Source organism: Coregonus clupeaformis, chromosome 34 (genome assembly GCF_020615455.1).
Source record: "Coregonus clupeaformis isolate EN_2021a chromosome 34, ASM2061545v1, whole genome shotgun sequence".
Classification (NCBI taxonomy): Eukaryota; Metazoa; Chordata; class Actinopteri; order Salmoniformes; family Salmonidae; genus Coregonus; species Coregonus clupeaformis.
In genome coordinates, this window is record NC_059225.1 from 3,796,019 (window position 1) to 3,823,378 (window position 27,360).

The window sequence follows — 27,360 nt, forward strand, 5'->3', positions numbered from 1 at the left end:
CCAGGTCTCAGGCAGCCTCTGGAACTGCCGTTCTGCTGCCAACAAGGCTGACTTCATCCCAGCCTATGCTACCCTCCAGTCCCTCGACTTCCTGGCGCTGACGGAAACATAGATTACCACTGAAAACACTGCTACTCCTACTGCTCTCTCCTCGTCTGACCATGTGTTCTCGCATACCCCGAGAGCATCTGGTCAGAGGGGTGGTGGCACAGGAATCCTCATCTCTCCCAAGTGGTCATTCTCAATTTTTCCCCTAACCCATCTGTCCATCTCCTCATTTGAATTCCACGCTGTCACAGTCACTAGCCCATTTAAGCTTAATATCCTTGTCATCTATCGCCCTCCAGGTTCCCTTGGAGAGTTCATCAATGAGCTTGACGCCTTGATAAGTTCCTTTCCTGAGGATAGCTCACCCTTCACAGTTTTGGGGGATTTCAACCTCCCTACGTCTACATTTGACTCATTTCTCTCTGCCTCCTTCTTTCCACTCCTCTCCTCTTTTGACCTCTCCCTCTCACCGTCCCCCCCTACTCACAAGGCAGGCAATACGCTTGACTTCATCTGTACTAGATGTTGCTCTTCTACTAATCTCACTGCAACTCCCCTCCATGTCTCCGACCACTACTTTGTATCCTTTTCTCTCTCGCTCTCCTCCAACACTACTCACTCTGCCCCTACACAGATGGTAACGCGCCTCCGCAACCTTCGCTCTCTCTCTCCCACTACTCTCTCCTCTTCCATCCTATCATCTCTTCCCTCTGCTCAATCCTTCTCCCTCCAATCTCCTGATTCTGCCTCCTCAACCCTCCTCTCCTCCCTTTCTGCATCCTTTGACTCCCTGTGTCCCCTATCCTCCCGGCCGGCTCGGTCCTCCCCTCCAGCTCCATGGCTTGACGACTCATTGCGAGCTCACAGAACAGAGCTCCGGGCAGCTGAGCGGAAATGGAAGAAAACTAAACTCCCTGCCGACCAGGCATCTTTTCACTCCCTCCTCTCTACATTTTCTTCATCTGTTTCTGCTGCTAAGGCCACTTTCTACCACTCTAAATTCCAAGCATCTGCCTCTAACCCTAGGAAGCTCTTTGCCACATTCTCCTCACTGCTGAATCCTCCCCCCCCTCCTCCCTCTCTGTGGATGACTTCGTCAACCACTTTGAAAAGAAGGTTGACGACATCCGATCCTCGTTTGTTAAGTCTAATGACACTGCTGGTCCTGCTCACACTGCCCTACCCTATGCTTTGACTTCTTTCTCCCCTCTCTCTCCAGATAAAATCTTGCGACTAGTGACTGCAGGCCGCCCAACAACCTGCCCGCTTGACCCCATCCCCTCCTCTCTTCTCCAGACCATCTCCGGTGACCTTCTCCCCTACCTCACCTCGCTGATCAACTCATCCTTGACCGCTGGCTATGTCCCTTCCGTCTTCAAGAGAGCGAGAGTTGCACCCCTTCTCAAAAAACCAACACTCGATCTCACTGATGTCAACAGCTACAGACCAGTATCCCTTCTTTCTTTTCTTTCCAAAACTATTGAGCGTGCCGTCTTTAGCCAACTCTCTTGCTATCTCTCTCAGAATGACCTTCTTGATCCAAACCAGTCATGTTTCAGGACTGGTCATTCAACTGAGACTGCTCTTCTCTGTGTCACGGAGGCTCTCCGCACTGCTAAAGCTAACTCTCTCTCCTCTGCTCTTGTCCTTCTAGACCTGTCTGCTGCCTTTGATACTGTGAACCATCAGATCCTCCTCTCCACCCTCTCCGAGCTGGGCATCTCCGGCGCGGCTCACTCCTGGATTGCGTCCTACCTGACCGGTCGCTCCTACCAAGTGGCGTGGCGAGAAGCTGTCTCCGCACCACGTGCTCTCACCACTGGTGTCCCCCAGGGCTCAGTTCTAGGCCCTCTCCTTTTCTCCCCTATACACCAAGTCACTTGGCTCTGTCATATCCTCACATGGCCTCTCCTATCATTGCTACGCTGACGATACACAACTAATCTTCTCCTTTCCCCCTTCTGATAACCAGGTGGCGAATCGCATCTCTGCTTGTCTGGCAGACATATCAGTATGGATGACGGATCACCACCTCAAGCTGAACCCTGGCAAGACGGAGCTGCTCTTCCTCCCGGGGAAGGACTGCCCGTTCCATGATCTCGCCATCACGGTTGACAACTCCGTTGTGTCCTCCTCCCAGAGTGCGAAGAGCCTTGGCGTGACCCTGGACAACACCCTGTCGTTCTCCGCTAACATCAAGGCGGTGACCCGATCCTGCAGGTTCATGCTCTACAACATTCGGAGAGTACGACCCTGCCTTACACAGGAAGCGGCACAGGTCCTAATCCAGGCACTTGTCAACCCCGTCTGGATTACTGCAACTCGCTGTTGGCTGGGCTCCCTGCCTGTGCCATTAAACCCCTACAACTCATCCAGAATGCCGCAGCCCGTCTGGTGTTCAACCTTCCCAAGTTCTCTCACGTCACCCCCCTCCTCCGCACACTCCACTGGCTTCCAGTTGAAGCTCGCATCCGTTACAAGACCATGGTGCTTGCCTATGGAGCAGTGAGGGGAACGGCACCTCCGTACCTTCAGGCTCTGATCAGTCCCTACACCCAAACGAGGGCATTGCGTTCATCCACCTCTGGCCTGCTGGCTCCCCTTCCTCTGCGGAAGCATAGTTCCCGCTCAGCCCAGTCAAAACTGTTCGCTGCTCTGGCACCCCAATGGTGGAACAAACTCCCTCACGACGCCAGGACAGCGGAGTCACTCACCACCTTCCGGAGACATTTGAAACCCCACCTCTTTAAGGAATACCTGGGATAGGATAAAGTAATCCTTCTAAAAAAAAAAAAATATTTGGAAAGTGGTTATCCCACTAGCTATAGGGTGAATGCACCAATTTGTAAGTCGCTCTGGATAAGAGCGTCTGCTAAATGACGTAAATGTGCCCTTGAGCAAGGCACTTAACCCTAATTGCTCCTGTAAGTCGCTCTGGATAAGAGCGTCTGCTAAATGACTAAAATGTAAATGTAAATGTAAGTATTCAGCTCCCTGAGTCAATACATGTTAGAAACACCTTTGGCATCGATTACAGCTTTGAGTCTTCTTGGGGAAGTCTATAAGAGCCTTGCACACCTGGATTGTGGAATATTTGCCCATTATTCTTTTCAAAAATGTTGAACTGTCAAGATGCTGGGGATCATGGATAAACAGCTATTTTCAGGTCTTGCCATAGATTTAAGTCAAAAATGTAACTTGGCCACAAAGGAACATTGTCTTCTTGGTAAACAACTCCAGTGTAGATTTGGCCTTGTATTGTAGGTTATTGTCCTGCTGAAAGGTGAATTCCTCTCCCAGTGTCTGGTGTAAAGCAGACTGAAGCAGGTTTTCCTCTAGGATTTTTCCTGTGCATAGCTCCATCCCGTTTCTTTTTATCCTGAAAAACTCTCCAGTACTTGCCGATGTCAAGCATACCCATACCATGATGCAGCCACAACCAAGCTTGAAAATATGGAGGCAGTTACTCACTCAGTGATGTGTTGGATTTGCCCCAAACATAAGGCTTTGCATTCAGGCCAAAAAGTGTGTTCTTGCACTGGCTCAATGCACACACACTAGACTCTACCCACACACACTACAGACAGTACCCCTACCCCACATGTACATACTGTATTACCTCAACTACCTCGTACCCCTGCACATTGACTCAGTACCGGCGCTCCTTGTATATAGCCTCATTATTTTGGGTGACTATTTTATTTTTTGCAAATTTTTCTTACTTTTTAACTCAGCATTGTTGGGAATGGGCTTGTAAGTAAGCATTCCATGGTAAAGTTTACACCTGTTGTATTCGGCGCATTTGACCAATACAAATTGATTTGATTCCATTGCAGTGTTATTTTGCAGTATTACTTTAGTGCCTTGTTACATACATAAGCATGTTTTGGAATGCTTTCTGTATATTTGTATTCTTCCATTCACTCTGTCATTTAGGTCATTATTGTGGAGTCACTACAATGTTGTTGATCGATCCTCAGAGTCCTCCCGTTTCCTCCCACTGAACTCTGTAGCCGTTTTAAAATCACCAATGGGCTCATGGTAACATCCCTGAGCAGTTTCATTCCTGTCCTGCAGCTCAGTTCAGAAGGACGATTCATGTCAACCCCTATTATTTCACAGAGTGAGTCCATGTAACTTATCTGATTTGTTAAGCCAAACGTTATTTCTGAACTAATTTAGGCTTGCCTAAACAAAGGGGCAGAATACTTATGCAACAACTATATTTTAGTTATGAATTTTTTATGCACTTTTTTCTTCCACTTTGACATTAGAGTACATTGTATACATTGTTAATCCCACTACGTAACACAATAAAATGTGAAGGAATCCAAAAGGGTCTGAATACTTTTGCAACTATTCAGACCCCTTGACTTTTTCCACATTTTGTTATCGCATTATTCTAAAATGGTTTACATTAGTTTTTTTCCTCATCAATCTACACACAATATCCCATAATGACAAAGCAAAAACAGGTTTTTAGAATTTTTTGCACATTTATAGAAATACCTTATTTACATAAGTATTAAGAACCTTTGCTATGAGACTCAAAATTGAGCTCCGGTGCATCCTGTTTCCATTGATCATCCTTGACATGTTTCTACAACTTGATTGGAGTCCACCTGTGGTAAATTCAATTGATTGGACATGATTTGGAAAGGCGCACACACCTGTCTATATAAGGTCCCACAGTTGTCGGTACATGTCAGAGCAAAAACCAAGCCATGAGGTTGAAGGAATTATCCGTAGAGCTCCGAGACAGGATTGTGTCGAGGCACAGATCTGGGGAAGGGTACCTTCATTGAAGGTCCCAAAGAACACAGTGGCTTCCATCATTCTTAAATGGAAGAATTTGGAATCACCAAGACTCTTCATAGAGCTGACCGCTCGGCCAAACTGAGCAATCGGGGGAGAAGGGCCTTGGTCAGGGAGGTGACCAAAAAGCCGATGGTCACTCTGACAGAGCTCCAGAGTTCCTCTGTGGAGATAGGAGAACCTCCCAGAAGGACAACCATCTCTGCAGCACTCCACCAATCAGGCCTTTATGGTAGAGTGGCCAAACGGAAGCCACTCCTCAGTAAAAACCACATGACAGCCCGCTTGGAGTTTGCCTAAAGGTCTCTCACACCATGAGAAACAAGATTCTCTGGTCTGATGAAACTCATTGGCCTGAATCCCAAGCTTCACGTCTGGAGGAAACCTGGCACCATCCCTACGGTAAGCATGGTGGTGGCAGCATCATGCTGTGGGGATGTTTTTCAGTGGCAGGGACTGGGAGACTAGTCAGGATCGAGGGAAAGATGAACAGACGAAAGTACAGAGAGATCCTTGATGAAAACCTGCTCCAGAGCGCTCAGGACCTCAGAATGGGGCGAAGGTTCACCTACCAACAGGACAATGACCCTAAGCACACAGCCAAGGCAACGCAGGAGTGGCTTCAGGACAAGTCTCTGAATGTCCTTGAGTGGCCCAGCTAGTACAGTTTGCCGGACAGTAGCAGAAGGAACAGTCTATGGCTTGGGTGGCTGGAGTCTTTGGCAATTTTTCTGGCCTTCCTCTGACACCGCCTGGTATAGAGGTCCTGGATGGCAGGGAGCTCTGCCCCAGTGATGTACTGGGCTGTCTGCACCACCCTCTGTAGCGCCTTGCGGTCAAGGGCGGTGCTATTGCCATACCAAGCGGTGATGCAGCCAGTCAAGATGATCTCGATTGTGCAGCTGTAGAACCTTTTGAGGATCCGAGGTCCCATGCCAAATCTTTTCAGCCTCCTGATGGGCAAGAGGTGCTGCCGTGCCCTCTTCACGACTGTGTTGGTGTGTGTGGACCATGTTAAGTCCTTAGTGTTGTGGACGCCAAGGAACTTGAAGCTCTCGACCCACTCGATAGGGGGTGTGCTCTGCCCTCTTTCTTCTATAGTCCGTGATCAGCTCCTTGGTCTGACGTTGAGTGAGAGGTTGTGGTCCTGGCACCACACTGATAAGTCTCTGACCTCCTCCCTGTAGGCAGACTCATCACCGTCGTCGATCAGGCCTACCACCGTCGTGTCGTCAGCAAACTTGATGATGGTGTTGAAGTCGTGCGTGGCCACGCAGTCATGGGTGAACAGGGAGTACAGGAGGGGACTGAGCATGCACCCCTGAGGTACTAGGGGTGTAGTTGGACAAAACTTAATGTTTAATTTTTATTGGCCAGTCTGAGATATGTTTTTTTCTTTGCAACTCTGCCTAGAAGGTCAGCATCCCAGAGTCGCCTCTTCCCTGTTGACGTTGAGACTGGTGTTTACGGGTACTATTTAATGAAGCTGCCAGTTGAGGACCTGTGAGGCATCTGTTTCTCAAAATAGACACTAATATATTTGTCCTCCTGCTCAGTTGTGCACGGGGCCTCCCACTCCTCTTTCCATTCTGGTTAGAGCCAGTTTGCGCGGTTCTGTGAAGGGAGTAGTACACAGCGTTGTACGAGATCTTCAGTTTCTTGGCAATTTCTAGCATGGAATAGCCTTCATTTCTCAGAACAAGAAAAGACTGACGAGTTTCAGAAGAAAGTGCTTTGTTTCTGGCCATTTTGAGCCTGTAATCGAACCCACAATTGCTGATGCTCAAGATACTCAACTAGTCTCAAGAAGGCCAGTTTTATTGCTTCTTTAATAAGCACAACAGTTTACAGCTCTGCTAACATAATTGCAAAAGGGTTTTCTAATGATCAATTAGCCTTTTAAAATGATAAACTTGGATTAGCAAACACAACGTGCCATTGGAACACAGGACTGATGGTTTCTGATAATGGGCCTCTGTATGCCTATGTAGATATTCCATTAAAAATCAGCCGTTTCCAGATACAATATTAACAATGTCTACACTGTATTTCTGATCAATTTGCTGTTATTTTAATGGACAAAAAGAAAATGCTTTTCTTTCGAAAACAAGGAAATTTCTAAGTGACCCCAAACTTTTGAACGGTAGTATATATATATATATATATATATATATATCAGTTGAAGTCGGAAGTTTACATACACTTAGGTTGGAGTCATTAAAACTCATTTTTCAACCACTCCACAAATTTCTTGTTAACAAACTATAGTTTTGGCAAGTCAGTTAGGACATCTACTTTGTGCATGACACAAGTAATTTTTCCAACAATTATTTACAGACAGATTATTTCACTTATAATTCACTGTATCACAATTCCAGTGGGTCAGAAGTTTACATCCACTAAGTTGACTGTGCCTTTAAACAGCTTGGAAAATTCCAGAAAATGATGTCATGGCTTTAGAAGCTTCTGATAGGCTAATTGACATCAATTGAGTCAATTGGAGGTGTACCTGTGGATCTATTTCAAGGCCTACCTTCAAACTCAGTGCCTCTTTGCTTGACATCATGGGAAAATCAAAAGAAATCAGCCTCAGAAAAAAAGTTGTACACCTCCACAAGCCTGGTTCATCCTTGGGCGCAATTTCCAAACGCCTGAAGGTACCACGTTCATCTGTACAAACAATAGTACGTAACTATAAACACCATGGGACCACGCAGCCATCATACCGCTCAGGAAGGAGACACGTTCTGTCTCCTACAGATGAACGTACTGCTGCGAATCAATCCCAGAACATCAGCAAAGGACCTTGTGAAGATGCTGGAGGAAACAGGTACAAAAGTATCTACAGTGGGGAGAACAAGTATTCGATACACTGCCGATTTAGCAGGTTTTCCTACTTACAAAGCATGTAGAGGTCTGTAATTTTTATCATAGGTACACTTCAACTGTGAGAGACGGAATCTAAAACAAAAATCCAGAAAATCACATTGTATGATTTTTAAGTAATTAATTTGCATTTTGCATTGCAATACTTGTTCTCCCCACTGTTTATCCACAGTAAAACGAGTCCTATTTCCATTGTTATGTTTGGAGGAAAAAGGGGGTTGCTTGTAAGCTGAAGAACACCATCCCAACCGTGAAGCATGGGGGTGGCAGTATTATGCTGTGGGGGTGCTTTGCTGCAGGAGGGACTGGTGCACTTCACAAAATAGATGGCATCATGAGGAAGGAAAATTACGTGGATATATTGAAGCAACATCTCAAGACATCAGTCAGGAAGTTAAAGCTTGGTCGCAAATGGGTCTTCCAAATGGACAATGACCCCAAGCATACTTCCAAGGTTGTGGCAAAATGGCTTAAGGACAACAAAGTCAAGATATTGGTGTGGCCATCACACAGCCCTGACCTCAATCCTATAGAAAACGTGTGGGCAGAACTGAAAAAGTGTGTGCGAGCAAGGAGGCCTACTTTTATTTTATTTTATTTTTATTTCACCTTTATTTAACCAGGTAAGCCAGTTGAGAACAGGTTCTCATTTACAACTGCGACCTGGCCAAGACAAAGCAAAGTAGTGCAACAAAAACAACACAGAGTTACATATGGGGTAAAAAAAAAACATAGTCAGAAATACAACAGAAAATATATATACAGTGTGTGCAAATGTAGCAAGTTATGGAGGTAAGGCAATAAATAGGCTATAGTGCAGAATAATTACAATAGTATTAACACTGGAATGCTAGATGTGCAAGAGATTATGTGCAAATAGAGATACTGGGGTGCAAAAGAGCAAATTAAATAGCAATATAGGGATGAGGTAGTTGGGTGGGCTAATTTCAGATGGGCTGTGTACAGGTGCAGTGATCGGTAAGGTGCTCTGACAACTGATGCTTAAAGTTATTGAGGGAGATAAGAGTCTCCAGCTTCAGAGATTTTTGCAATTCGTTCCAGTCATTGGCAGCAGAGAACTGGAAGGAATGGCGGCCAAAGGAGGTGTTGGCTTTGGGAATGACCAGTGAGATATACCTGCTGGAGCGCAGACTACGGGTGGGTGCTGCTATGGTGACCAATGAGCTAAGATAAGGCGGGGATTTGCCTAGCAGTGATTTATAGATGGCCTGGAGCCAGTGGGTTTGACGACGAACATGTAGTGAGGACCAGCCAACAAGAGCGTACAGGTCACAGTGGTGGGTAGTGTATGGGGCTTTGGAGACAAAACGGATGGCACTGTGATAGACTACATCCAATTTGCTGAGTAGAGTGTTGGAGGCTATTTTATAAATGACATCGCCGAAGTCAAGGATCGGTAGGATAGTCAGTTTTACGAGGGCATGTTTGGCAGCATGAGTGAAGGAGGCTTTGTTGCGAAATAGGAAGCCGATTCTAGATTTAACTTTGGATTGGAGATTCTTTATGTGAGTCTGGAAGTTGAGTTTACAGTCTAACCAGACACCTAGATATTTGTAGTTGTCCACATACTCTAGGTCAGACCCGTCGAGAGTGGTGATTCTAGTCGGGTGGGCGGGTGCTAGCAGCGTTCGATTGAAAAGCATGCATTTAGTTTTACTAGTGTTTAAGAGCAGTTGAAGGCTACTGAAGGATTGTTGTATGGCATTGAAGCTCGTTTGGAGGTTTGTTAACACAGTGTCCAATGAAGGGCCAGATGTATACAAAATGGTGTCGTCTGCGTAGAGGTGGATCTGAGAGTCACCAGCAGCAAGAGCGACATCATTGATATACACGGAGAAAAGTGTCGGCCCAAGAATTGAACCCTGTGGCACCCCCATAGAGACTGCCATAGGTCCAGACAGAGTACCTGACTCAGTTACACCAGCTCTGTCAGGAGGAATGGGCCAAAATTCACCCAACTTATTGTGGGAAGCTTGTGGAAGGCTACCCGAAACATTTGACCCAAGTTAAACAATTTAAAGGCAATGCTACCAAATACTAATTGAGTGTATGTAAACTTCTGACCCACTGGGAATGTGATGAAAGAAATAAAACCTGAAATAAATAATTCTCTCTACTATTATTCTGACATTTCACATTCTTAAAATAAAGTGGTGATCCTAACTGACCTAAGACAGGGAATTCTTACTAGGATTAAATGTCAGGAATTGTGAAAAACTGAGTTTAAATGTATTTGGCTAAGGTGTATGTATATATATATATATATATATAATAAATGACAGTGGAGGCTGCTGAGGGGATGACGGCTCATAATAATGTCTGGAACGGCGACGGAAACGAATAGTTACCGGAGTGTAACTCCAGTTCTATGAGTGGAGCGGAGCCCCATAGGGGAGCTCTGCTCCTATTGGTTTACCCTCTGCCCTAAGGCAGCATCAGCCTGAGACAAAATTATGCACACACCTGCAGCCAATAGGAGTACAGGTGTCCCTATAAGAGGGGATGCCTCCCCTCAATCAGCCTCCCGAGATATTTTTCTTCAGCGAGACTAGAGAGGGTTGGCAGGGCCTTAAGTCCTATGGGGCTCCGCTCCACTCATAGAACTGGAGTTACACTCCGGTAACTATTCGTTCTATATCGTGGAGCTCCGCCCCATAGGGGAGCTCTGCTCCTATTGGTTTAAGGCGGAGCGTAGCGCTCCAAAATGTACTCCCTGCCGAGCCCAACACTTCCCATCGAAACGAAAAGGTCAGGCCTAGCAATGGCTGCGACCAAGTCCCGCAGTACTGCAACTAAAAACCCCTACGGGCGTCACAATATACTGCGTCATCGGTTAAAGACCCGCCCCACCTAGTCCAATGGCAATGCCAATGACTAGTGGGCAGATCACCAGAATAGAAGCCATACTAATCTGTACTAGCAGATAGATGTGCCTCAATATCCTGTGAAAACACTACCGACCACTAATGGAATGACACCAAGTGTCACTCTACATTGTGAACGCGGTAGACCGCCTCACTCACTCAATGGAATCCCAGAGATTAGTGGGCAGGAACAAAACATGGGTCATACTAAACTGAACAAGCAGATAGATGACCTCACATTCTGTCAATCAACACATGCCTCTACTGTACTGAACCTGTCAGTCAGGAGTCATGCCACAAAATATGTTTTCTTATCCAAAGCGGACATGATGGAAACCTTGTCCATAGTCCTGCTTTTTCCTCTCTTCCTAGCTCAAGATCTCCCTTCAGTTATGCTGAGTACAGACCGAGCCAAAGAGTTAGAAAACACATCTGTCAAAAACACGTCTTCCTAACCAAAGCGGACCTGATGGAAACCTGTGTCCACAGTCCTGCTTCTCCTCTCTTTCTTGCTCAAGATCTCCCTTCAGCCACGCTGAGTACAGATCGAGCCAGAGAGTTAGAAGACATATCTAAGAGATAGAAACTGATAAATGGAGACGGCGTCGACCAGGATGCTGCTCTACAGATTTCCTCTACCCCTGTTCCTCTGAAAAGGGCAGTAGAAGCCGCTACTCCACGAGTAGAGTGAGCTCTGATACCCTGAGGCAATTGCCGCCCGCTGCCTCATAAGCTGTCTCAATGCCTTCACAAAGCCAGTGAGACAACCGCTGTTTTGAAAGTGGTCTACCTAGTGCAGCCGCACCGTGACACACAAACAACTGAGGCGATGACCTAATCACTGCTGTGCGCTCGACGTAACACGCCAAAGCGCGTACCGGGCACAGGCGATGGAGCTTTTCCTCACTCCTCTCTCTATGAGGAGGAGGAGAAAAAGCCCACAGCTCCACGGTCTGTGACCTATATGAACTCTTAATAACCTTCGGCACAAATGCCGGGTTAGGACGTAACACTGCTCTGCTCAGGTCACCATTGATGGCCAGGCAGTCAGGTCTCGTCGAAAGAGCACACAAATCACTGACCCGCTTAGCTGTAGTCAAAGCGAGCAACAGTGCTGTCTTGATAGACAGCATCTTGAGGGGTATTTCATTCAATGGCTCGAACGGCGACTTACATAGCGCTTCGAGTACCAAAGCCAAATCCCACTGAGGAAGCGTGACTCTAGGTGTTGGCCTAAGTCGCCGCGTTCCTAATAGGAAGCGTTTCACTCGAGGGTGGCTAAAGACATTGTCTCTGCCAAACCCCTCATGACAAGCTGAAATCGCTGCTGCAAACACCCTAATAGTGGCAGGCGATTTTTGCTTATCAAACATGAGCTGTAGAAAAAAGAGAATACTCTCCACCTGACAGCTCATGGGGTCTACACCTTGTGTGACACACCATCGTGAAAACACGTTCCATCTACTGGCATACATCTTAGAAGTGGAACTGGCACGTGAACCCTGTATGGTCCTGATCACTGCATCAGATAACCCATGGCGCTCTAGCCTGTCCCTCTCAGCAGCCAGGCCTTCAGTGGTTGGCCGATTATGGGCAATTTCCCTATCGTGCCTCCCGCCTGAGACAACGCGTCCCGTCGATGTGGAATTGGCCAAGGTGGCGCAATCAACATCTGACTCATCTCCGCAAACCAAGGAGCCCCCGGGCGATCGGGCGCTATCAGTATCACTGACAGCCCCCCTGACCTCACCCTGGCTATCAGTGGGAGAATGCAGGACAGCGGAGGGAATGCATACAGGAGAACTCTCGGCCACGGTTGGTGCGCAAAGGCGTCCCTTCCCAGTGGCGGTTCGTCCTGTTCCCTCAGAGAGAACCACAGAGGACATTGCGCGTTCACTCGTGACGCGAATAGGTCCACCTCGGCTCTCCCGAATTGTTCCCAAATCTGGAGAACAATGTCCGGATGCAGACACCATTCGTCGTCTCGAGGACCCCCTCTTGACATGAGGTCTGCTCCTACGTTCAAGTAGCCCGGAATGTGTGCTGCTCTCAATGAGCGAAGGTGCTCGTGAGCCCACAGCCACAATTCCTCTGCCGCCCGATGGAGAGCAGGAGACCTGACCGCATATGCAGGAGTCCCAGCGGAACCACAGAGTGGGCTGACGACATGAGACCCAAAAGTGACATGATCGACAGCGCCGTCACCGTGTGATTCGGACGACACTTCCTCAGGGCTAGCAACAAGGCTACCCTTCGGGGGTCCGAAATTCGAGCCCTCATCCTCACAGTGTCTAGCTGTATCCCCAGGTAGACAATCTGATGAGTGGGCCAGGGCGCGCTCTTTTTCCAATTCACAGCAAACCCCAGACTTGTGAGATGCATCACTGTCTGTGTTGTGTGAGTGATCGCCAGCTCTGCTGACGGGGCGAGAACCAGTAGATCGTCCAGGTAGGCTAGTAGCCGTATTCCCTGACGACGCAACGGTTCCAATGCCGCCTCCACACACTTGGAAAATGTGCGAGGTGCCAGGGCGTACCCAAATGGCATCCTCGTGTATTCGTACGCCACCCCTTGAAAGGCGAACCGCAGAAACTTCCTGTGACGCGGCTGAACCGGCACATGAAAGTACGCGTCCTTTAGGTCTATGCTCGTACAAAAGTCCCCTCTCTGGACACATTCCAGCAGACGTTTTGTCGTTAGCATTCGGAAGGGCCGTTTGGTTATGCTCTCGTTGAGAATGCGTAAGTCCAAAATCGGCCTCACTCCCCCCGTCTTTTTGGGCACTAGGAAATAAGGCGAATATAGCCCTTTGCCAAAAGTTCCGTAATCTCTGTCATCAGAGCGGCCACTTTGTCTGGCGTTTTCATCACCGTCTCCACCACTCCCCTGAACGGGGGTGGGGTCCGGTGGAATTGGAGAGCATAACCCTTCTGCAACGTCTGTTCTAGCCAGCGTGAGAGGGTGCAGCTTCTTCGCCACTGCCAGCAATGCAGGGAAAGCGGCTGAGCATGAAGCTGTGGTGCATCCAGTAGGAAGGACCTGTATTCCTCTATGGCCCTTACCACCACTGTTCCCCAACATTGAAGTGGTGGAACAGCCCAAGGTGGGCCTCCCGTGAAAGGGAGAGGAACCATCACAGCGTTCTGAGAGAGAAAGAGGAGCAGGGACGTCGGTTAAACTCGTAACCGTCGTATTCCTGCCCTCCTTGAACGCATCGCGGGTCTGAATTGCGCTGACCGAGGTCACAGCCTGCGGCAGGGCACCATCCCCAGCAAGCGATTGCGTCATATTAAGTGACTGCAATTCGCTATCAGAGCCCTTCACTACAGTACTCCTAGAAGTCTGTAGTATGAGGTCTCGATGAGGTAAAACAAGGCGGCGCCTTGATACCTTCTTAACTTTCACCCTCTGTGTGTGTTCAACTCTGCACCCCTGGTGGGTTGATTCACACTCAGTGTGGTGAGTACTAGCTCGTTCTGTCAGGGGAGCTGATACTTTGGTTATTCCCATAACCCTAGTAATCCGGCCCTCCGTGAACGTAGCATGGGTCTGAATCGCATTAACCGAGACCTTGGTCTGCGATAATGCGCCGTCCCCAGATAGCTGCTGTGTTACAATGCCTGGGGGCGCCGATACTCTGGACACCTTCGTGACCGCGGTAATCGGGCCCTCCGTGAACGCAGCATGGGTCTGGCTCGTACTAGCGGAGACCTTAGTCTGTGCTAGTGCGCCATCCCCAAATAGCGGCTGCGTCCTCATGTCAGAATCTGACAGGGACTACTGCCTGCTATGTAAAGCACTTCTTATACGTGAAGTGTGATGTGACGACCTGATTGAGGTCTTATGGATACCTACTCTAAGTGCCTGTTCAGCAACGCACCCTCGGTGGGCTGAACGGCTCTTAGAGTGGTAAGGAAGAGAGGGTGAGATTTGAACGCTCTCGGACGTATTATGGAAAAGAGGCTCTTTTTTGACAAAGTCAGGTGGAGCCAACTCTTTATTAAATACATCAACAAAAGGCATTTACATCAACACCCATCCCTTCAACCGAAGGGTGGGGGGGAACAGTGGGCACGTTCGACACCATCGATGCGTCCTCCATCCACTCCCCCGCGTCCCGTCACGTACGCCTCCTCTTGCCTCCCTTGGAGGGCCAGGTCGGCGTCCTCGTCACCTCCCTCGCCGGCTGTAGTGGGGCTACCGTAGCTGCTGGAAGGGCGGGGCCCGTTCCCTTGCTGCTCGTGGCCGCCGGATGACGCCGATTACGCCGCCTCGCCGTAGACCCCGGTCTACTTGGAGGGGCGGAGGTAGATGGCCTTTGGGATGGAGCGGGGCCGAGTCGTCCTGCCAACGGCAGGTGCTTGGCCAGCTGTTTCTTCTCCTCCTCCAGCTTGGAAAAACGCTCCGTCGCCTCTTTGACTGCGACCCCAAAGAGGCCATCGTCAGAGAGGGTGGCGTTCAAGAGAGACGTCCTGTCTGCCTCTTTCATGGATGTCAAGGACAACCAGAGGTGTCGTTCCCCGACCACCGAAGTCGCCATGGACCTCCCCGCGCAGACTGCGGACGCCTGTGTCAGGTGGAGTATGGCGCCAGAAATTCTGGACGCCTCCTCCACCTCCTCCGGTGCCAGCTCTGTCTTGCCCGTGGTTAAACGGGACAGAGAGGCCGCCAAGAGGGCAATGTTGTTAGCTGCTGCTACAGCTTGGGCTCCCAACCCAAAGGACTTCTCTAACAGTGACGCTGTGAGTCGGTCCTTCTGGGATGGCAACGTGGCCTTCTTGGAAGAGGGCCAAGGGCTCGAACCCGGTACGAGATACGCCGCCATGGCGCTCTCTAACCTGGGGATTCCCTGACCCTGGAACCTTCCTTCCACTCTCGTGAATGGGAGATACGCTTTTACTGGCGAACGCGCCGCTAAAGGTGCCTCCCACGAGCCTCCAACGTACCTAGCCAAAGAAGGCATGGCAGGAGCCACTGGCTCTGCCGCCTTCCTTGGCCTGGAATAAGGACCGCCCTCCATCATATCAACCTCCGGTGCGGAGGGAAGAGGGGGCAGCCTTATCACCAGCCGTTGAGCAGCTCTCTCAATGAGACCCGGAAAATCCGATCTCAGAGAGGCTGCAGCGAAAGAGAGAGCTTCTGATCTCTCAGAGCTCGTATCCCCTTCGCTATAGGGACTACAAGCCCTCTCGCTCTCCAAAGGAAAGGGGGGCTTGAAAGTATGAGGGACGGGGTCCGACTGTTCCATTGGAATGCCAGACCCCTCCTCAAAGTCCCTATCTTCCCCCGAGTCTGCGCCGTCGGACGACGCCTCTGAAGCAGAGGCTAGTATCGACAGCACGTCCTCAAGGGGGATGTCCTCCCTGAAAAACGCCCAACGCTGCTTCCTCTCCTTTAAAGAAAGGAGGGCGTAGGAGGCGCAATTCGGGGGACTGCAGATGCCTTCCTTGGCATGCTGGGATCCCAAACACACGAAACACAGGTCGTGGTGGTCACCGGCCGCCATGGAAGTGCATCTGCACTGAGCTCTGAAAAGAGCTTTTGGGGGTGGAAAATCTCCCGGTGTGCTCATTTAGACGACGTTGATGACTGGAATATCAACGGCGTTTTCGTCCTGAGTCTTGTGCTTCGTCTCTTCTTGGCTCTTCAGTCTAGTCATCCAGTCGCTGAAGAAAAAGGGAGGGAGGCTGATTGAGGGGAGGCATCCCCTCTTATAGGGACACCTGTACTCCTATTGGCTGCAGGTGTGTGCATAATTTTGTCTCAGGCTGATGCTGCCTTAGGGCAGAGGGTAAACCAATAGGAGCAGAGCTCCCCTATGGGGCGGAGCGCCATGATATAGAACCATGTGTTTGATGCATTTGATAACACTCCACCTACTCTGCTCCAGCCATTACCATGAGCCCATCTTCCCCAATTAAGGTGCTACCAACCTCCTGTGATATAAGACTTCAAAGTTAGTTTACAACGCTACCCATTTAGAATAAGTTGCTGGCCAAGGTTGCTCTGTCGACTACCTTTTGTAATAGCCCTACAGTCCGTTACTGCAGACACTCGTCATATCAGACAATGCTCTGTTAACCAGAATAATGCAGTTCCTCATTCTAGTCTATTCCATATTATAAACTGGGTGGTTCGAGCCCTGAATGCTGATTGGCTGGAAGTCGTGGTATATCAAACCGTATACCACGGGTATGACAAAACATTTATTTTTACATTGTAACCAGTTTATAATAGCAATAACGCACCTCGGGAGTTTGTGGTATATGGCCAATATACCACGGCTAAGGGCTGTATCCAGGGACTCCGCGTTGCATCGTGCATAAGAACAGCCCTTAGCCGTGGTGTATTGGCCATTACCACACCCCCTCGGACCTTATTGCTTAATTATTGTTTAATGGCACCACACTGTAGGTTACCATTCAACACTTCTGAATGAAGCAGTTAAGCAGAATCATTAGACTACCATTTATAAATTCCCTTGACCCTACCTATGATTTCTTCAGCCAATATGGCTTCTTCACAGATAGGTTCCTCCATCAGGGCAGATGAAGTGGGATTCACGATGAGCGAACTCCTCGATTTTTCCCAGTTTCTAACAAATCTCTCCTGCCTGAATGAGGCATAGAGTGGCCACTTGGTCAGCTGGAACTCGATCCTGGCCAAACTAGCCCATGAGACTCTTTTTTTAGAGCCGTCAAACAAATATGGGGAGGGCATGCCGTGTGTGTGAGACACTACTCTGCCATAGTCAGACAGGACAGAAGGGGGACTGTGAGGAACAAGGGGCGCACAAAGACATTGCAGCAGAGTTGGCACGAGTCCTAACAGACAATGTAACAACATGACAGTGGCCTTTTGAAATGTCTTCAACGGTCTTTAGAGAAGATCTGCTGCAGAGGTTGAACTTCTCTTGAATTTTGAGCACATTGCACAACAACAATTAGAGATTGCTGTAAACAATGTTTTAAAAGGTTGCTTAAATGTGTGTGAAGGAGCAGCTCATGAATAGTCTGGCACACCCATTCTGGTGCTGGAGTAGTGTTTTATTGGCATACAAACTTCCAACCATTTAACCTAGTCTAAATATGTTGATACCATACCTTTAGGGAGGACACTGTGCAATACATGGCACTCTCGACTGCTTCCAACAATGGGGCACTTAATACGCAAGTTGCCATGATATAGATCAATGCAATTTGAAAACTCACAGTCATCATTACACATGCAGTCTTCTACAATGAAGAGCAAGATGTGCCGCTCTGTTCTGGGCCAGCTGCAGCTTAATTAGGTCTTTCTCAGCAGCGCTTGACCACATGGCTGGACAATAATCAAGATAAGACAAAACTAGAGCCTGCAGGACTTGCTTTGTGGAGTGAGGTGTCAAAAAAGCAGAGCATCTCTTTATTACAGACAGACCTCTCCCTATCTTTACAACCATTAAATCTATATCACATCTGCCACGATGATCCTCAAAACGTGGGCACCTCAGGGGTGCGCGCTCAGTCCCCTCCTGTACTCCCTGTTCACCCATGACTGCATGGCCAGGCACGACTCCAACACCATCATTAGTTTGCCGACGACACAACAGTGGTAGGCCTGATCACCGACAACGATGAGACAGCCTATAGGGAGGTCAGAGACCGGTCTGTGTGGTGCCAGGATAACAACCTCTCCCTCAATGTGATCTAGACAAATGAGATGATTGTGGACTACAGGAAAAAAAAGAGGACCGAGCACGCCCCCATTCTCATCGACGGGGCTGTAGTGGAGCAGGTTGAGAGCTTCAAGTTCCTTGGTGTCCACATCACCAACAAACTATCATGGTCCAAAAACACCAAGACAGTCGTGAAGAGGGCACGACAAAGCCTATTCTCCCTCAGAAGACTGACAAAATTTGGCATGAGTCCTCAGATCCTCAAAAAAGTATACAGCTGCACCATCGAGAGCATCCTGACTGGTTGCATCACTGCCTGGTATGGCAACTGCTCAGCCTCCGACCGCAAGGCACTACAGAGGGCAGTCCAGTACATCACTGGGGCCAAGCTTCCTGCCATCCAGGACCTCTATACCAGGTGGTGTCAGAGGAAGGCCCTAAAAAATGTCAAAGACTCCAGCCACCCTAGTCATAGACTGTTCTCTCTGCTACCGCACGGCAAGCGGTACCGGAGTGCCAAGTCTAGGTCCAAAAGGCTTCTTAACAGCTTCTACCCCCAAGCCATAAGACTCCTGAACAGCTAATCAAATGGCTACCTGGACTATTTGCATTGTTCACCCCCCACCCCCTCTTTTACGCTGCTGCTACTCTCTGTTTATTATCTATGCATAGTCACTTTACCTCTACCCGCATGTACATATTACCTCAATTACCTTGACTATCCTGTCCCCCCCCACATTGACTCTGTACCAGTACACCCTGTATATAGCCTCGCTACTGATATTTTACTGCTGCTCTTTAATAATTTATATATCCATTTTTTACTTAACACTTATTTTTCTTAAAACTGCATTGTTGGTTACGGGCTTGTAAGTAAGCATTTCACTGTAAGGTCTACACCTGTTGTATCTGGCACATGTGACAAATACAATTTGATTTGATATGTTTTGACCATGACCGTTTACAATCTAAGGTAATGCCAAGTAATTCAGTCTCCTCAACTTGTTCAACAGCCACACCATTCATTACCAGATTCAGCTGAGGTCTAGAACTTAGGGAATGATTTATACCAAATACAATGTTCTTAGTTTTAGAGATGTTCAGGACCAGTTTATTACTGGCCACCCATTCCAAAACAGACAGCAACTCTTTGTTAAGGGTTTCAGTGACTTCGTTAGCTGTGGATGCGTCTATGGGATTCTGGCCCATGTTGACGCCAATGCTTCCCACAGTTGTGTCAAGTTGGCTGGATATCCTTTGGGTGGTGGACCATTCTTGATACACGAGGGAAACTGTGGAGCATGAAAAACCCAGCAGCGTTGCAGCTCTTGACACACTCAAACCCGTGCGCCTGGCACCTACTACCATACCCCGTTCAAAGGCACTTAAATATTTTGTCTTGCCCATTCACCTTCTGAATGGCACACATACACAATGCATTTCTCAAGGCTTAAAATCCTTCATGAACCCATCTCCTCCCCTTCATCTACACTGATTTAAGTGGATATAACAAGTGACATCAATAAGGGATCATAGCTTTCACTTGGATGTACCTCGTCAGTCTATGTCATGGAAAGAGTTCCTAATGTTTTGTACACTGTATTTCAGCCATCATGACTTAAGACTATAATGACTTCCTCTAAGGCCATCGGCTAATCTTCATGTGTTTATAATAATGTAAGGTTATCGGCTAATCTTCCTTTGTGTTAACCTAATAATAATCCTATTTTTCAATAGGTGAGTGCATCAGAGTAGTAGGTCCATAAATGGCGGCCAAAGATTTCAGCAACAATCTGTCTAACAAAGGATGTTACAAAAGCATGGACCATTAAGATTAAGAACTGTCAGGCATATGCAAGCCTGCAAAATGTTTCTGTAGGTGGTTGATGTTGCCTTGGCTGTTGTGACACCCTTGTGTAGATTCACTGTCTATTTGACAATAACAGCACAAACAACACATTCAGTTCACAGTATGGCAAACAGGGCCAAGCATTACATTTACATTTTACATTTTAGTGATTTAGCAGACGCTCTTATCCAAAGCGACTTACAGGAGCAATTAGGTTTAAGTGCCTTGCTCAAGGGCACATCGACAGATTTTTCACCTAGTCAGCTCGGGGATTAGAACCAGCGACCTTTCGGTTACTGGCACTACGCTCTTAACCACTAAGCTACCTGCCGCCCATTAGTAGGCTATACCTTCCTATCAGATATTACAATAACAGTGCATGCTGACTTTTTATGATAGCGTCACATGCACTGCAGTGTGACAGACGACTTCCCATGTCTTTGCACTTCTGATTGAAACCCACTTCCCACTTAGGGGGAAATCCTTGGTATAAGCTAAGTCAGTTCGTGCAATGAAAACGCATTTAAAATCCATGCATTGACTTATAAGAAGGAACTGTATTATCCATAAGTCACAAGACAGGACTCTTTCCACTAGTTTAGACTCAGTCCTCACTAAGACACTCTTCTTCGAAGATAATTGAAGAGGAGTAGGCTATTAGTGTGAAAATGTTAGGCAACCCTTTAAAATCACACAAAATCCATTGCACAGTTAGACAGGCTTTTTACCAGATATGCGTGTCCAGGGATGGTCTGGATGATTGACATGGTGTGCACTGGGAATATGGAATAATTTGATGACCATTCACTAAATTCCCCAGAGGCCAACATAGCATCATTCACATTCATCATCATTTGAGAAGAGAGAAACACGAAGCCTTAACCAACCACAGAAGACAAATAGCTAAACATATAAACTCCCTTCTAAATGTCGTGAAGACATTAACTAACACGCTGACACAGTGGACAACAGTGAACGTTAGCAGCGGGGCTACATTGTAACAGTCCCTAGTTGCTACATTGTAGCGTTCCAAAATAGATTCTGCACAATTGGCTCGAGGAAAGAACATTATCAAAGACATTATTATTTGCCTAGTTATCGTACAGTTGCATAACTTGCTAATAAATATTTAACAAGCTAGACTTGCATAATCATTTAGCGTACGAGCTATGCTTTTAGCTAGTTAGCACAGCGAAGGGTACCGACCTTTTTTGGCTTGGTTTCTGAAATTCTTCCTTGGAGCCATCGTAAGTGCACGGATGCTGACTGTTCAAAGGGTTAGAAATGTTCAAATAATTAGCCTGTAAGCTCCCTTCTTGTTCCCTAAATGAATTTCTGATACCACCTTGACAGAGGTAGCTTCCTAGTGCTTACTATTCCAACAAAAAATCATGTCCTCATGGATACTGACAAGCTAAAGTCCATGGTAACCAGTTTACTATTGAGTGATCTTAAATTCCGCCAGTCCACGACAGGGAATGAAATCATGGGCGGAGTTTTCAGCGGATTCGTTTTTGTTGTAATTCAACCTCTTGGACCACTACACGTTGGGAGTGCCCAGAGATTCCGCCCTGCAGCTTTTGATAACAGCAAAAACGTGGCAAGATTTTTTAAAGTGTCCACTGTCTATCGCGAAATCTTCACATAACATAAACATCAAAGGGGTTTAGGTGGCTGCTGGCTGGAAACACGAGGAGGTCCTATCCCCCCCTCATCACCATTATGTATGTTTCCTGTCACATAGGCAGTGGACCTGGGAGGGACATAGAGGGCTGTTATGTATCCAACCTGAGACAGGCGGGGATTCCTCTGCCTGGGTACCCTGATGGGGATGCCTGCAGTATCTTATGGGGGGTCAGATCCAATGATGTATACAAACCCTGGATTGTAATGCTATGTATTGGCCAGTGAGAGGCTTTGAAGCCACCGATCGGCCATATTGGCACTCCCCAGAAGGAGCAGTCCTCCATAGGAATAAATGAAATATTTCAATTAAATATTTCAAGCACAAAATTACATGTATTGAAGTATTTTAGTTGTTGTATTGGGGACTGTAAAATCTTTATGTTTATATCACATAATATAATTTAAAAGTATGCATTAAGGTGTAGGCTTGGGTGGTATCCAGATTTGCATGTTGTCATACCGGGATTTTCGGTTTTACCAGCATAGCACACAAGGGGCGCTAAAAACGCAAGAAAAGCCCATTGGGCCTCTATTACCAGAATGCTAACAAAATTATCACAAACTAATAGCGAAATCACAGATGCTGGCTAACGAGCGAGAACGAACATAAACTAATTGCAAAGACAAGCAAATCCAGCTCATAAAGTTATACAAGCATAGCTAGTAGCTACCGAATGTCATTTTCGGTGAGTGTGGACATTTACAAGCGACAGTGAATGAGAGAAACTGTGCAAATGAACAAAGTTGTGATGCATGCTTTTCTGAAGGAAGAGCAGATGGGAGAAGAACGGAGACCAAAAAACAGAAAACGCTAGTAGGAAGCATAACAAAAAAAAAGGCAGCTGTACAGATACCTCATCCAGAGCTCTTTGACTTCTGGCAGAAAGCCATTATAAGATATCTGATGTCACCTCGTGCGCCGCACAACAGACTCGCCGATAGATATGGAACACTATGGCCTCACCAGCTCGCTTTCTCTTATTGTGCTATATTCACAAACAAACACGTAACTGGCTCAACTGTTCTGGGGAACTATGGTCAGTTTAATAATTTAAAATAATTTGACAGATGAAATGAAGAACGCAATCTGCTTTATCTCCTAAGGTATTGCACAAGTTGACTGCAGGTAATAACTAAAAAAAGTCACAACAAATATTCATATTTATTGAAAAACTTCAAAGAAATTGTTTCGATGGTATTTACGGTATTGAAAAACCCTCCTTTTATTTATTTTTTATTTTACCTATTGGGGATTTATTATTCTCCTAAATTGATGGGATGACTAACTTAGAAAGAATGCATTCTTGACTGGGCTAATGTAGGTTGTGACACCTGGCAAAGCTGTGATTGATGTGAAGAGCTGTTTTAGGGGGTAAAGGGAGATAAGGATTTGTGTCTCCAGATGCTGGAATATACTGGTTCTTTGTGATCTGTGAACCTTCCTTGGACGTAGGAATGATGTCTAAGGGAGCTGGCTCTTCTCACTATGACAGGTTGTTATGATATGGACATATGCCTGGTAACAGAGATGCATCAACGGATTGGCTGAGTAAAGTTTAAACCACACTCAGTCCTTTACTCTGATTGGCCAGCAGAGAAGTGGGAAACTTTCTCTGTCAGAGTATTTGAGTATTGAATCTGAAACAATGTTTTAGTTCTCTGAAGTGCCCTGCGAGGTATTTCAAAGAGCCCGTATATACGAAACATCATATTTACCATTGAAGGTTTTTGCATTAATTAAAATAACTAGTATATCTTAGAAGTTGTGTTGACCTCTTTTGTTCCTAATGCCAGATTTGAATTGACGCAACTTTGACATACTTTTATTTAACCAGGTAAGCCAGTTGAGAACAAGTTCTCATTTACAACTGCAACCTGGCCAAGATAAAGCAAAGCAAAGCTTTTTCCAAATACCCCGGTATACGGTGTACCGCCCAAGCGTATTAAGGTGTCTGTAATAGAATAAACATAGCAAAAAGAAATGTAGACATTAATAAATGCATTTCTATAGCTTCCAAAATATTTTTTTACGATGATGGGGGTGTGCCAAGATGGAACCATGGTGGCTTCAAAACAGTGCCCCCTGTTTGTCATCTAGTGTACATATAAATAACTGGTCAGATCTAACCATGTAAGGCAGTGTTCCCTAACTGGCGGCCAGTGGCCTGAATTTCAAATATTATATCTGTTTGGGCTTCTTGCTGTCAATTTGGAGTCTACAAATTATTTGTATTTATGTTCAGGTCCCCTGACCATCCGCTCAATAAATAAATCGTCCCGCGGCTGAATCTAGTTGATGATCCCTGATGGGCTCCCTGGAGACATTCATTTGGAGAGAGATGTAGATAGAGAGAGAGCTTCAGGGATGACTATACAATTGCAAGAAATGTATTAAGTTCTTTGTAGCTAGCTAACTTTTTAGTTTGGATCCCGCGACACAGTTGGCATCAGTTGCTGGGATTGCTAGTCTTTGTCCAGTGATCCTGCCGATCAAGGACGGGTCTGAGGAGCTATTTGGCGGGGCAGCTAGCCTTGCTGCTAGCTAGCAGCATATCAAGCTAGCAGGGTTTTCTTGAGGGCTTGAACGCAGCCCGCGATGCGGTTAGCCATTGTGGCTGGGACCACGGATTGTCCCGGGTTTGTGGATGTCTAGATCCCTGCTGTTTGTTGTTTTCAATCTTCCCTGTGACCTGCCCTGTCTGGAACTGCGAGGAGTAACAGCGTGACCTACGTTGCTAGCTACCATGACAAAGACCAAAGCCGGCGGGAATACCATTGTCGAGGACAGTGGTGTCTCTCTATCACACATGAAGGATCTTTTAAACGAACAAAAATAGTTCTACAAGCAGTTGTTACAACAACAAGAAAATAGCTTCAAGTGCTTTGTCCAAATACTGGTGGATTCGACTAATACAATAATGGACGACCTGACCAGAGAGGTCCAGGACCTAAAGAACAGTTTGCAGTTCTCCCAGGGTCAGCTCGATGAGTTGAAACAGGAGAATGGCAAGATTACAGCAATCTGTAAGTCATTGAGAGAGGACATCAGTTCTGTCTGTGAATCCATGAGAACAATGACGGATAAATCAGATCTCGAGGGACAATGGTTGTGGACGGAATTGCAGAATCTCAGAATTGCAGAATCTCCACATGAGACCTGGATGGTGTCTGAGGACAAAGTGAGGGAAATGATCTCTGAGAAATTGAAGATGGACCACAGGAAGATTGAGGTGGAGTGCGCCCACAGGACTGGAAAACCCACCACCGGCCCAGGTGACAGGCCCAGGCCGATAGTGGTCAAGTTTCTGAGGTTCAAGGACAAGGTAGCTGTTCTGGAAAGAGCTAAGAACTTGAGAGGAACGTATATCTTTCTCAACAAGGACTATCCTGAAGCTGTGCTCCAGAAGTGGAAAGAACTTATCCCAGCCATGAAAGCTGCCAGAGCGTGTGGGGACATTGCTTACATCCGCTATGACAGGCTCATTGTCCACCCTCCCTCCCAGAAGCCTGGAAGGGATAAGAGAGCCAAGCCTATGGGTTTGTAGCTTCAACCCCGCAGCACACACACACACCAATTGATGAATGGACTGCTGAATGTATCTTTTTTTCTCTTGCTTTGTTTGCTCTTTCCAGTATTATGTCTATCTCTGATAAGCTACCAAGGAAAAGGCTGAAAATAGCCCATATTAATATATGTAGCCTTAGAAATAAGGTTCATGAAATCAATAACTTGCTAACATCAAATAACATTAATATATTAGCCATTTCTGAGACTCACTTAGATAATTCATTTGATGAGACAGCAGTAGCAATACAAGGACATAACATCTATAGAAGAGACAGAAATGCTTATGGGGGTGGTGTTGCTGTATATATTCAGAGCCATATCCCTGTAATGCTTAGAGAAAATCTTATGTCAAGTGTTATTGAATTGTTGTGGTTGCAGGTTCACTTGCCACATCTAAAGCCTTTTCTTTTGGGGTGTTGCTATAGGCCACCAAGATGCCAACAGTCAGTATTTAAATAATATGTGTGAAATGCTTGATAGTGTATGTGATGTAAACAGAGAGGTCTACTTTCTTGGGGACCTGAATATTGACGGGTTTTCATCAAGCTGTCCGCTCAAGAGGAAGCTTCTTACTGTAACCAGTGCCTGTAATCTGGTTCAGGTTATTACTCAACCTACCAGGGTGTTTACAAACACTACAGGAACAAGATCATCCACATGTATCGATCACATTTTTACTAATACTGTAGAACTTTGTTCTAAAGCTGTATCCGTACCCATTGGATGCAGTGATCACATTATAGTGGCTATATCCAGGAAAGCCAAAGTTCCAACATCTAGGCCTAAAATAGTTTATTATTGATCATACAAAAGATTTTGCTGTGACATGTGGATGATGTAAAAAATATTTGTTGGTCTGATGTGATTAATAAGGAGCATCCAGATGCTGCACTTGATGAATTTATGAAATTGCTTCTTCCAATTATTGATAAACATGCACCTGTTAGGAAACTGACTGTTAGAACTGTTAAGGCTCCATGAATTGATGAGGAATTGAAAAACTGTATGGTTGAAAGAGATGGGGCAAAAGGAGTGGCTAATAAGTCTGGCTGCACATCGGACTGGTTGACAGACTGCAAATTGAGAAATGATGTGACTAAACTCAACAAAAAGAAGAAGAAACTGTATTATGAAGCCAAGATTAATGATATAAAGAATGATGAAGAAAAAAAACTTTGGAGTACTTTAAATGAAATTATGGGTAGAAAGACAAATTCAACTCCATCTTTCATCGAATCAAATGGCTTATTCATCACAAAACCATTTGATGTTGCCAATTATTTTAATGATTACTTCATTGGCAAAGTGGGCAAACTTAGGCAGGAAATGCCAACAATGAAAAGTGAGCCATCGTATTCATGCATAAAAAAACAAATAATTAAAGAAAAGCATTCCAAATTTGAATTTTGTAAAGTTATTGTGGGAGAGGTGTAAAAATGATTGTTATTGATCAATAATGACAAACCTCCTGGCATTGACAACTTACAGTGCCTTGCAAAAGTTTTCATCCACCTTGCGTTTTTCCAATTTTGTTGCATTACAACCTGCAATTTAAATGGGTTTTTATTTGGATTTCATGTAATGAACATACACAAAATAGTCCAAATTGGTGAAGTGAAATGAAAAAAATTACTTGTTTCAAAGATCTGGTGCAAGATCTGGTGCAACCGATTACCTTCAGAAGTAACATAATTAGTTAAATAAAGTCCACCTGTGTGCAAAAAAAATATCAGAAACTTTGAACATCCCACGGAGCACCATTAAATCCATTATTAAAAAATTGAAAGAATATGGCACCACAACAAACCTGACAAGAGAGGGCCGCCCACCAAAACTCCCAGACCAGGCAAGGAGGGCATTAATCAGAGGCAACAAAGAGACCAAAGATAACCCTGAAGGAGCTGCAAAGCTCCACAGTGGAGATTGGAGTATCTGTCCATAGGACCACTTTAAGCCGTACACTCCA

At 46.3% G+C, this 27,360-nt stretch overlaps 1 protein-coding gene across 6 annotated transcripts in view; it reads right to left on the minus strand.

Moving 5' to 3' along the window:
* Window positions 1–21,839, minus strand: part of LOC121549650 (aspartyl/asparaginyl beta-hydroxylase-like) — a 60,136-nt gene extending 38,297 nt beyond the window's left edge. For 4 of the 6 annotated variants that reach the window (XM_045210372.1, XM_045210370.1, XM_045210371.1 and 1 more), the window contains exon 1: window positions 21,347–21,839. In XM_045210372.1, coding sequence (XP_045066307.1) covers window positions 21,347–21,386 — 40 coding nt within the window. In that variant the 5' untranslated portion in view covers window positions 21,387–21,839. The remainder of the gene's footprint in view (window positions 1–21,346) is intronic. The other 2 variants (XM_041861437.2, XM_045210369.1) reach the window with 1 other exon arrangement.
* Between the last annotated feature and the right edge of the window lie 5,521 nt (window positions 21,840–27,360).